The sequence below is a fragment of the Chelonoidis abingdonii genome, chromosome 11 (genome assembly GCF_003597395.2).
Source record: "Chelonoidis abingdonii isolate Lonesome George chromosome 11, CheloAbing_2.0, whole genome shotgun sequence".
NCBI lineage: Eukaryota > Metazoa > Chordata > Testudines > Testudinidae > Chelonoidis > Chelonoidis abingdonii.
Genome location: NC_133779.1, coordinates 5,920,355 through 5,932,611, shown reverse-complemented (window position 1 = coordinate 5,932,611; position 12,257 = coordinate 5,920,355). Strand labels below are relative to the sequence as shown.

The 12,257-nt window shown below is 61.2% G+C and overlaps 1 protein-coding gene across 1 annotated transcript; it reads left to right on the top strand.

The window, feature by feature from the left end:
- The first annotated feature begins 1,970 nt into the window (after positions 1-1,970).
- LOC116835256 (peptidoglycan-recognition protein SC2-like) lies at positions 1,971-10,080 on the top strand. The gene is given in 7 exon segments (XM_075071244.1): positions 1,971-2,161; positions 3,944-4,014; positions 6,236-6,307; positions 7,810-7,965; positions 7,968-8,010; positions 8,671-8,789; positions 9,882-10,080. Coding segments are annotated over 7 exon segments (831 nt in total). The 3' UTR covers positions 10,061-10,080.
- The last annotated feature ends 2,177 nt before the right edge of the window (positions 10,081-12,257 follow it).

Here is a 12,257-nt window from a genome sequence, read left to right as displayed (position 1 = left end):
ACGGGATGGATGGATGGATGGATGAATCACAGGGCGATGGATGGATAGGTAGAGGGGTGTGGATGGGAGGGAGCCCAGCCTGGCAGCTGCAGAGGCAAATAGCTCCTGCCCAAAACAGGATCCCCCTCCCCAGCGAGAGCGCCCAGATTGGAGCCCAGCCGGTGCCAGCACCTGGTGGCAGCTGCGGGCCCCAGGCTGAATCAGCCCCATCTCCTTCCTCTGCCCGTAACCCTGCCCTTCACTCACAGAACACACCTCCGTCTGCTAAAGCCCCAGCCCTGCTGGGGGGAGCCAGGGGGATTGGGGTCCCGTAGGGCAGGACCCTGTTGATCATGGTGCGAGATCACAGCTCCCAGATCCACCTCTAGGGCGGGGGCGGTTCAGGTAGGCAGCCCAGCCGAAGCCCGGAGGGGTTAGGGATGGCAGGTGGGACAGCCCCTGGGTTTTGATAGAGCTGGCAGATACCTCTTGTTATCTGCTGTCCCATCATACGGTGCCAACCCACCACCTCCCGCCAGAGGACCACAACCCGGCTGCAAGTGCTGGTAAGTTAAACTCCCCGCCTTGGCAAGAGAATATCAGGATCCCATTGGGCGGAGAGGGAAACTGAGGCACGGAGTCAGGAATAAAATCCAGACATGCGAACTGCCGGACCCTGGTCAAACGCTAGACCCCACAGGGCCCTCACCCAGCTGGAGAGAGAAAACAGGAGTCCTGGCTCCCAGCTCCCACCTGCAGTAACCACTCGACCCCCCTCCCTGAGCTGGGATAGAACCCAGGAGTCCGGGCGCCCAGCTCCATACCCAGTGTCTGTCCAGCCGCGCACAGATAAAGTTGGGGGGCTCAGGATCCATCCGCCGCTAGTTTTCTTGCCCGGGACAGGTTTCTCCGAGACTCTCTGGGTTTTAGGACTGACAAAGCCAAGCAGCCCATGAGTAAAAACTTTCCCCAGCCCGGGAACCCTCCCAGCTGCCAGTGCACCGACCGGCCACAGAGGAGGGCGGAACCCGGCTCCTGTGGGGCGCGGATCCCCCCAGCCGCTGACCCGCATCATCCCAACTCGCCCCCCCTTCAGAAACCTTGCCGGGCTCAGGCCGATGCTGATTGACAGCTGTCAATCACACCCCGAGATCCGCGGATCCCCGGAGACTCTCCCCGCGGCTCCGTACCTGGGCGGCTGCTCCCGGGGCTGGGGGGGTCCCGGTGGCTGAGCAGGTTCCGAGCGTCCCGCTGGCTGCTGCGGCTCCTGCATCGCCCCCGGCCCCTCCCCTGCTTGGGAACCAGACTCGTTAACTCCTTCAGCGCCGGCTGCGCCTGGAGGAAGGGGGGGTGGGAAAGAACCCGGCGGCACACGGGGCACCCCCGTTCCCGAAGCGCCCTGGGCGGGGCCCCGTGCCCCAGGCCGGACGCTGAGCCTGGGCCAATCCGGTATTTGCCACCTGTATCCGGCAGAGCCCGCAGGCAGCAGCTGGGCATCGGGGGCTAAGTGGGGCAAGGGAGGGAGGGTCTCCGAACAGCTGGGAAACGGGATTGTTCCTTCTCATTAATACCACAATCCTCCCCACACCCCGCACCGCCCTTCACCCGCTGCTGGTAGAGTCAGGCCGACTCAGCAGGGAACCCCGAGACCAAGGGGCTGGGAAAGGCTTGTGGGGCTGCAGTGATCTGTCCGGAGGGACAGACCCACCCCTGGGCCGACATCTGTCCGGAGGGACAGACCCACCCCTGGGCCGACATTCGGCCCAATTTACCTCAGGAGCCACTTATGTCCAACTTTGCCCCCCGTGGGGTCAGGAGCAGAGGAATTCCCATGATACTTACAAGCCCGAGATTAGAACACAGACCCTGTCAGGCCGGGCACAGCCCAGACATGCGGCAACTGAGATTGGGACCCGTCAGGCTGAGCGCTGCCCAGACACACAGTGACCAAGATCGGGGCCCCGTTGAGCCGGGCGCTGCCCAGATACACGATGACTGAGATCGGGGCCCTGTCAGGCCAGGTGCTGCCCAAACATGGGGTGACCAAGATTGGGGCCCCGTTGCGCCAGGTGTGGCACAACAGCTCCTGGCATAACGGTCCCTGCCCTCGATTGCTGTGTGGCTGTGCAGAATCCAGCACGGTGGGATTCTGGTTTGATGCCTGTGGCCCACGTCCACAAAGGTACGTAGGTGGCAAAACTTCAGACTTAGGTGCTTACTTCCAAGTTTTGGCTTTGCTGAGATCCATGAAGCTCTGGCCGAACACTGCCAGGGCCTAAACTCACTCAAGGCCTCAGATTTCAGTTCTGGCTCCAGCACCCTGCTGTAACCACTAGACCCCTCTCCCCTCCCACAGCCCAGGCAGTGGCAGGGCCGCAAGTGTTCCCCTGCGGATACAGACGTCAATAGCCTTTGGGCCAGGGAGAGAAAGAGCATGCCTGGCTCTGTAGCCCAGTGGCTAGGGCACCTCTGGGAGGTGGGCAGCCCAGGATCCAGCCCCCCCCTCCAATCACCCTGTCATTACTGAGCCCCAGGGGACCGGCTCCAACAGGAGATGGAGGGTGCAGAGACCCCCGGGCTCAGGGGTGAGAGCCCCTGCTCAGATCCTAGCCCCCCTCTAGCAGAGCAGAGAATGGCACGTGGGTCTCCCACCTCCCAGGGGAGCTCTAACCACTGGGCTAAGAGTTATGGGGGGTGAGGGATCTCCTCCTCTGGCTGGATTCTGCCTGGGACCCCAGCTGGTGGGCGAGCTCAGAGGCTGCCTGCTGGACCCAGCCCCGCACAGGACTCAGGCAGCTGAATGCCGATCTTCTCCCGTCTGTGAATCAGCAGTTGATATTCTAGGCACCTAAAACTTAGCCCCCACTCCCCTTTCTTCCTCTCACAACCGCCAATGTTGCAAGGTCCCAGTCCCTTGGAGGAGCCAGGCCTTCCCTTCCAACCTGGCAGCTAAAACCTCCGAGGGCTGCCCAGCTACCTGGCTCATTTCCAATCCAGGGTGGTTTTGTTGGATTGCAGCAGCCGGCTGGAACCCCAGGACAGGCAGAACCGACTGTCTGCAGCTCCTGGGGATGCTAGTGGAAGCTGGCTACAGCCACAGATGCTGGAACTAGGGGTGCTGCTCATGCACCCCTGGGCTTGAAGTGGTTTTCATGATTTCCAGGGTTTGCTTCAATGGCTGTCAGCACCCCCACTATGAAAACTGTCCCAGCAGCCCTGGCTGCAGCTTCTACCCCTGCTTCTGTCCATTGTCTTCTGTCCAGGTAAACAGGGTCGCCTGGGTCTCCTCTCTTCTGTCCTCTGGCCCCCTCTGGCTGGAACCGGCTGCTCAGGTCACCGGGGTCCTCTCTCTGCAGCCCATTGTCCTTCCAATGGCCAGAACCAGCTGTAACTGCCGAGCTAGGCCCCCTGGTCATCAGTCGCTGGGGTATCCATCCTCCAGGCCATTGGCTGAGGTCCCAAGTTTCCTCGCTGGTCCTCTGTACCCACAAACTCCCTCTCCCATCACCTCATGAAACTAGTAGCACCCAGTGAAACTGCATCCCACCCTTCTGCATGCAAAGCATTGAAAAAAACAAGAACCCTCCCCCCACTTCATCACAGGCCCTGATCTTGGTCACTGTGTGTCTGGGCAGCGCCTGGCGTGACAGGGCCCTGATCTCGGTCGCTGTGTATCTGGGCAGTGCCTGGCGTGACAGGGCTCTGATCTCAGTCGCTGTGTGTCTGGGCAGCGCCTGGTGTGACAGGGCCCTGATCTCGGTCGCTGTGTGTCTGGGCAGTGCCTGGCGTGACAGGGCTCTGATCTCAGTCGCTGTGTGTCTGGGCAGCGCCTGGTGTGACAGGGCCCTGATCTCAGTCACTGTGAGTCTGTGCAGCACCCAGCGCAACAGAGCCCTGATCTCAATCACTGTGTTTCTGGGCAGCACCCAGCATGACGAGGCTCTCTGCCCTGCCCCACCCGTAGGGGCCCTGCCCGACCGGAGGAGGAGCTTGGCAAGGAGCAGAGAGAAGGTCCCTTGAAAGGCACCAGTGGACGTGAGCAGGGCTGGGATCTGCAGCTCTGCAGGAGCATGGTGGCAGGCCCAGCTGATGCTCTACCTGAGCTGCTGAGGGGAAGGACTCTGGGCATTTGCAAGGTCAGAGACATCTTCTAAGGTTTGTTCACGTCTTTGCTTTTCCCTCTGGCTTGGGGAGGCCGGCGGGAAGTGCCCTGCGGGGCTGTCACAGAACTTTGCAGCTCCACAGGTCTGCTGCTCTGGGACAATCCTGGGAGGTCCCCTTCAGGGTGCCAGCCCCCATTAAGGCCTCACTCTCCCTCTGGGGGAAGCAACCTGGCTTCATCACCGCCTTGGACCAAAGTCAGACCCTTCAGCCCCCTGCTTCCTGCCAGGCACTACCTTCAGGGAGTTCTCCGAGTTGGAAACCCTTAGAAGACTTGCACCCCTCAAGGGAGCAGTGCACCCCCACATCCAGCATGTGCTGGGACTCCCAGCCAGCGGGTGCAGACAGTCAGGTTAGGAGATGCATGGCACACAGAGCAGAAAGTCCCTGGTGAGCACAGAGAACAGAAAATTCCAGCACGGAGCATCCCAGTGAGCCGGGACCTCTGTGCCCCTTTTTGTCCCAGCTCCAGCCAGTGTCCGGCAGCCCACAATTGTCAACCCACCAGCTGGCCCCGCCTCAGCTCTTTGATCCTGCTCCAGGGCAAACACGGTCATCTGGCGTCTCCTCAGCCCTTTGTTTTCCTGCTAGTCACACCCGGCTGGCTTCCCAGCGAGGGTGGGTCATCCAGGGTCCTTCATTGCTAGGAACCCAGTTGGACTGAGTGTTGTCGTCTCTGACTCACCGCCTCAGTCACACCTGGATCGTGGGTCTGCAGAGAGTGAACAACCTTTTCCCACCACCTAGTTAGAACATAAGACCGGCCAGACTGGGTCAGACCAAAGGTCCATCTAGCCCAGTGTCCTGTCTTCCGACAGTGGCCAGTGCCAGCTGCCCTAGAGGGAATGAACAGAACAGGGAATTATTAAGTGATCCATCACCTGTCGCCCATTCCCAGCTTCTGGCAAACAGAGTGCAGGGACACCATCCCTGCCCATCCTGGCTAATAGCCATTGATGGACCTGTCCTCCAGGAATTTATCTAGTTTTTTTCTGAAGATTAGTTAATTGCGCCGCCCATAGGGGAAACTGAGGCACACACAGTATGCATACAAAATATTACAGAAAATTCCCACTCTGTCTCAAGGACTCAGCTGCCCACCTTGTGTCCCTGCTGGAGTGCGGGGGAGAGGTTGGGCCAGGGCTCCCTGGTCAAGGCTGGAGGCACACGGCCTGTTCCTGGCACTAGTGACTCAGGACTAAGGAGATGCCCCGTCCCAGAGAGTCTCAACTTTGGCGCTTTGGCCGGGCGATTCCCACCACCCCTTGCCAGACAATGGAATTAGAATTTGTTGGAATCTTTACATACCCCAAAGGGGGTAGACATGGCCTGTGACCTGGTCTGGCTTTAGGCCGATTCACCCAATTCCCCTGAATCAGGCCCCATGCCTAAGAGGGTCCCGCGCCCAAGCCACGGTACAGCGTTCTGGCAAGAGCTGGTGCGCCGTGCTGGGGTGACCCGACTTCCCCAGGGGGCAATTTAAAGGGCCTGGGGCTCCCAGCAGAGGCTGGAGTCCCAGCCCTTTAAACTGCCACCAGAGCCCCACTGCTGTAGCCCTGGGGTAGAGCTGCAGGGCTCTGGGGGCTGTTTAAAAAGTCCGGGGCTCCTGTTGCTTCTACCACCCTGGCCCTTTAAATAGCTGCAGGAGCCCTGCCACTTCTCCCAGGTGCTTATTGAGAGCAGCAGGTGCCGGTGCTTGGAGCTCACTCTGCTCCCGGCTCTGCAGGAATCCAGGTGGGCACATGCCAGCCCCCCTCTGCACCCCACAGGGCACAGGTCTCCATCAAACAGCTCTGCCCCCCAGCACAGCTCTTCTCCCCGCAGCCCCAGCTGGGCAGGGGCTGTTAGTACAGCGAGGGCTAGCACTGAGCCTGCTGTTCTAGGGGCTGCCATGGGGACCCGGGGAGCTCGGGGGAAATGGGGGTCTGGACAGGGCTGGGATGCTGCCCTCAGGTGACAGGCTGGGTTTGGAGCCCGGAGCAGCCAGAGCGCAGGGGAATCTGCAACTCAGGGTCTCTGGGGGTGTTTGGCTCTGGCCCAGCAGCGCCCCCTCCTGGGGGTGGCAGGTGGCTGTGACGGGTGAGTGTCCCCACAGGGCTGAGCGAGAGGAAGATACTGCTGCTGACGCAGGTCGTGTTGCTCTCAGCGCTCTGTGCCATGGCGCTCGGTGAGTTCGGATCCCCCGGGGCTGGGGGTGGGGGGCAGGGCTGGGAATCCCTGATGAAGCTGAGAATGGAGGGGATGGAAATGCAAGTGTGGGAAATTAACGATGGAGGCGCCTGACTAACTCGCCCCCTGGCTGGTGCCCGGGGCTGGACCTGCCCCTGCAGAGCTGGAGATGCCCCTTGGCTCCTGTCCAGCCCATCCCTCCATGAGGCAAGTCTGGGTCGTCCCCTGCTGCCTGTTCCCCAGAGCCCAAGTGTTCATCAGCCCAAGGGACGAGGCCCCTGGCCCTTCCCATGGGGAGCCAATCCCAGAGTGTCGCACACCTCCCGCCCAGGCCGTGCCCCCTGCCAGCCCAGCTCCATCTGAACTGCCCTGGGGCAACCGAGATCCAGAAAGTGTCAGCTCCCAGCTTTCAGAGGGGCAGCGAGCTGAGGCTGTGTGGGGAGGGCAGCGGAAAGGGGGCTGGGGAGGGGGATAGCAGGGGCAGAGGGGAGCTGGGGGGAGCAGTGACAACGCTAGCTGGTCCCCAGATCCCACCAAGGCCCCATTAGCAGGGTTTGTGCTGGGAATGTCCCTGCAGCCTAGAAACCACCCCCTGGATCAGAGCAGGCCCCATCTACCCCGGTGTCCTGGCTCCGGCAGTGGCCAGTGCCAGATGCTCCAGAGGAAGGTGTCAGACACCCCCTAGTGGTTTGATGGAATTACCTGGCCACAACCTTTCCGTTCCCGTTGGTTAGTAGCCCCAAGCCCAGGGGCAGGAGCCCGTCCAGTCCCACCCACTCTGACACTGGCTGTCCTTGTTCTCCATAGAAACCTCTGATCCGTTGCCGGATCCTGTTCTTGGCCCAGTGACAGCCAGTGGCAGCGAGTTCCACAGGCTGATTGTGCCCATTGAGCCTGTTCTCAGGGTCAGATGTTCTGACCTTCCAGTTTCTGGGGCAGTGGACCTCATCCTGGTCATCCCATCTCCGAAGGGACCTGTTGGAGGGGCAGGGGGGTCAGCAGCGGAAGGCCGTAAAGATCAGGGGTCTCCCAGATGGAGAGAGAGCGGAAAGGCTGTGAGCGGAGGGAACAGGCCGGAGAGATGCAAATGACCGGAGGGGACAGAGGGGACAGGTGGGATCTGAGTGGTGGGATCTGAGCTGCACACCCTGGGTGGGAGCTTCCCCAGCCTGGGCTGAGTTCAGAGCACCAGCCTCATCCGCCATCTCCAGCCCAGCCCTTGCTTGGCCTCCCTCCAGCCTGGCCTGGCTCCCTGTTCACCCCTTGGCTGACAGCGCCGCGTGCTGCTGCAAGTCGAGCAGGCTCCCGACCAGGCCTCTCTCCAGCCCCGTCACATTTAACGCAGGGGCTGCAGGTCCTCCCTGCACCGTGCACGGCCTTTGCTGGCCCCCACCCCCACCCCATTGCTGCGGCCCTGGGCCTGATCCTGCTGCGTGGACTCGGGCAGGTGGGGGCACCCACATTAACCCAGCCCTTTCTCCCCTCCCTCCCATGGCACAGGCTGCCCCTCCATCATCTCCCGCTCCCAGTGGGGGGCCCGGGCCCCAAGAAACAGGGTCCATCTGAAAACCCCTGTGCCATACGTCATCATCCACGACACAGCAGGGGACCACTGCACCTCACCAGCCTTCTGCCGCCGGCAGGTTAAGGGCATCCAGAATACCACATGGACGACAGAGGCTGGTCTGATATCGGCTACAAGTGAGTGGGGTTGGGGCCTCCCCATAGTTATGGGCAGACTCAGGGCTGCTGCCCCCAAGAAGCCACATGGAGGCAGCAGAGACCACATTCAGGGGTAGAGGGGAATTGTCAACAGAAGAGATTTGATTTTTATATTTAATATTTTTGGCCGAAAAGGGGGAATTGGGGAGGGTGCACCCAGAGTCTCTGCTGTGGGGGAGGGGGATTTGGGGGGCATAGAGGCCCTGGCAGGGGGAGACTGGGGAGGAGGCTCAGGGATGGGGGAACTGAGGGAGTCACGGGATGGAAACCCAGCTGGGAATTTCCCATGGGGCAGCAGGTTCCTGGACTGTTCTCCTGCCTCAGATCTGAGTGACTACAGCCCTCACTTGCCCCCCAGCTGTGTCCGTGTGGGGCCCAGGGCTGCTTCTATAAGAGGGGGTTACACACAGCGCCACCTAACGGCCCAACAGTGCAAAACAGGGTAGCCCCCCAATTCCAGTCCCTTTCCTGAATGGATTTTTATCTCCATGGCAGAGGATTGAGCTTTTAGCTCCGAGGGTCCCAGGTTCAAAGCCAGGCAGGGCCAGTGACGACCCTGGGGGAGCCGCCTGGAGTGATGAGGAGGGGAGGCTGCGGCCGATGTGCCTGTGCGAGTCTCACACTGCGCTCTGCCTGCAGCTTTCTGATCAGCGAGGATGGCAGAGTCCACGAGGGCAGAGGCTGGAGCACCATGGGGGCCCATGCCAAGAACTGGAACCATAAGTCACTGGGATTCAGTTTCCTGGGCACCTTCTCCAGTGCATGGGTCCCATCTGCACAGATTTCCCCAGCTAGGCCCCGAGAGGAGCTGGGAATCCTTCCTGCAGGGCTCCCGCCCTCTCCCTTGCTGACCTGATGCCCAGGGCAGGGGGTTTTGCAGCAGAGACCATCTCCAGGTGACCTAGGAATAGGTAACTAATGACGACAGGTCACTGCTGCAGAGCAACCTGGCTGGCTGCAAGCAAGCAACGTAGGGTTTTAATCCAGCCAAGCACAAGGGCAGGGATGGGCCCAAGGAACGCAGGCCAGACCTATGGGCTGGAGCCTGGATCGCAGCGACCCAGACAGGATCTAGGGCCAGCGAAAGCCACTGAGCAGGAGCCGCCCGTAGGACCCTGGAGCTGTAGTGACCTTTGGCTGTATAGGGAGGGGAGAGTGAGTGGGAGCTGGGAGGGGGGAGTCACCTGTATACAGCTCCCTGCCCCTGCCTCTGACTCCCCTGTTTGTCCTGCCCAGTATCCCATGAGCCCTGCATGTCCCCGCGCTGCCCTGGGGATTCAGGTGTGGCTTGTGACCCTAGATCCTGCCCAAAGCCTGGCTCTCCAGGGTGCAGCCCCTGGGCTGGAGATGGGGCATGGGGCCCTCGAGCTGTAACTGTCTGCGGGGCTGGATAAAATGCATTTGGTTTGCCTGGGCCCAGTTCATGCTGTAGCATGGCCCTGGCCTCACCGGGCAGAGAGCGCTTGAGCTGGGCACTCACAGGGCGGCTGCAGCTGGAGGCGCTGGGCACCGTGTGCCCCCTCCCAGCTGAGAGCCTGGGGGCGGGAATGAGATTCAGCGAGAGATCTGCCCCTGGGCTAAACCAGCAGGCCTCAGCACCATCCCGCTGGGCTCTGCCACAGTCAAGCTCCCCATGGCTGGGGCACCAGGCTGGGTCACGGGGCCAGGAAATGCAGCAGGCGGGAGGTTGCATTACTCAACGCAATGGAGCAAGGGGGAATGACATTGACGTGGCCAATCGAGAGTGTGGGCTGAGGGGGGTTATTTATTCAGGACACAGTCACATCCTCTGAGCAGCAGAAAAGGGCAGGGCCCAGGGTGAGATTAACAGGGGCTGCTCTGTCCTGCAGGCAGAGTCCCCAACGCTGCCGCCCTGAACGCCGCCCAGAGCCTGATCCAATGCGCCATCAACAGGGGCTCCCTAAGCAGCAGCTACACCCTGAAGGGGCATCGCAACGTGAACCCGACCGAATGCCCCAGGAACACCCTTTACAGGGTCATCCGCCGGTGGGCCAGGTTCAAAGCCTGAGTCCCTGCAGCCTCGTGGCAGCCCCTGCGCCCATTGCTGACCCCACCCATGGCTTCTGCCTGCTCGAGCAGCACCTCTGCCCCCCAGGAGGGGGCAGCCTCGTGCGTCTCACCCACCAGCCTGGGAAGGACCCATTGGGTGGTTCGCAGAGTCCCGCAAAGGGGTTTTTAATTCAAGTGCAATTTGCCTCTAACCCAGCGCCCCGCGGCTTAGCGCTTGCTTTGCTTGGGAGCTTCTGAGCAGTGAGAATAAACCAGCTTCTAGCACATGAAAAGTTAAAGCGCCGTGGATCATTTCATCTCCTGTTAAACCATAACCACCCACCACCGCTGGGCTGGGCTGGGCGAGCTCAGAGGGTGAGATTATGATCTGTCAGATTAGCAATAAGACATCCCTTTGTGCTAGGAGCTGTACACACAGAGCATGAAACAGACAGTCCCTGCCCTAAAGAGCTCATGGTCTAACTCGACAAAGGGTGGGAAGAGAAACTGAGGTATGGGGAGGGGAAAGGGTTTTTCCCAATCTCCCAGGCCAGTCAGTGGCAGAACAGGGAACACACCCTATGGCTGCCGTCCAGTGCTCTGCCCACTAGACTGTGCTGCCTCTCAGTCCAACTGTAAGACAAATAAGGGAAAAAATGGAAAAGGTTAAGGAAAACAAGGGCCCCACTCTATGGGCGGGGCCAGCCCTAGACCAAACAGCGCCCCAAGTGAGCACCGTCTTCGGCTTCATTTTTATCTAAGCTGATAGACGCTTTTTTTATTTTAAGAATAACTGAAATGTTCTAACATGAGGAAATTGATCTGTGCCCCAGCCTTGGGCGGGCCAGTATTAAATAGTGTTACAGCAGGTGGGAACATTAGAATGGAAACCCTCGTCGTTCAGTTCCCAAGGGCGCTTTTCTCGCCTCTGCCCTCACAAACTGATGCTCACCACTCGCGACTGTGAGCGGCCGTGTGAGCAGAATCCTCAGAGCTCCCCACGCAGTAGGATCTGCATCATGCACGAGTTGGAGAACTGGGAGGGGAGAGTCGCTTCCCGTGTGGCAAAATGTGACGGGTGTTGGCCAATTCGACATAGGGTCTTTACCACTGACGTCTGAACACTCCCTGTGTGTCAGTGTCCGGGTGAATTGTTCATGAGTGTTTTTCTGTCCACCGGCAGCTTACTAAGGTCACACAACCCCCTCCCCGCCCCAGGTCTTTTCATAGTGCTTCATTTGTCCAAATTTTTGTCGATGGACACCCGAGCAGTGTCCCCCGATGGAGTCACGAGCCTGGCCTGCAAGGCCCCTTGTCTGGCGACATTTCCCTGTGCTGGGCCCTCTGCCCAGGCTCCCCTAGCTCTCCTCAGCCACTCGCCGTGCTCGGCTGCAGGGTTACATGTGATACGGCCAGCGCCCCATCCTGGCTCTGGGTCCATGGCTCCCCCTGCAGCTCAGCCCAGGCTCCCCGCTGGTGTGGCTGGTCTGTGTTGCCCCAGCTCCCGGCTCCGGCCTGCTCCAGCTCAGCTCGGCCCCCTGGCTCTGCTCTGCCCTCAGCCCAGCTGCGATCCCCTTAGCTCTGCCCTGCTCTGTCTCAGACAGACTCAGCTCACACAGAGGAGGGGCCCCTGGGCGCCTGCCTCTCTCACTGGTCTGCTGCAGGACCGGCGCTAGGGTTTTGAGCGCCCTAGGTGGACGGCAATTTTGCCGCCCCGTGCGCTGATCCCGCGGCTCCGGTGGAGCTGCCGCAGTGGTGCCTGCGGGCGGTCCACCAGAGCCGCGCGAGCAGCCAACCGTCCGCAGGCACGACTGCGGCAGCTCCATCCGAGCCGCAGACCAGCGGACCGCCTGCAGGCACCACTGCGGCAGCTCCACGGGAGCTGCCTGCCACCCCCTCCGGCAGCGCCCTAACCCAGGGGACACCCTGGGCTGCCGGCTGCCGCGGCGGCGCCCTGACCCAGGGGACACTCTGGGCTGCCAATTGCCGCGGCGGCACCTTGACCCAGGGTCAGAGCGCCTCCGCGGCAGCCCGCAGCCCAGGGTTTCCCTGGGCCAGGAGACCCCTTGGGCTGCCGGCTGCCACGGTGGTGCCCTGACCCAGGGGGCTCCTGGGCTGCCAGCTGCCGCGGCGGCGCCCTGACCCAGGGGACACCCTGGGCTGCCCGTTCCCACCGGCAGCTCAGACTCCCTCTCTGTCCTAGTAGCAGGGCTGCT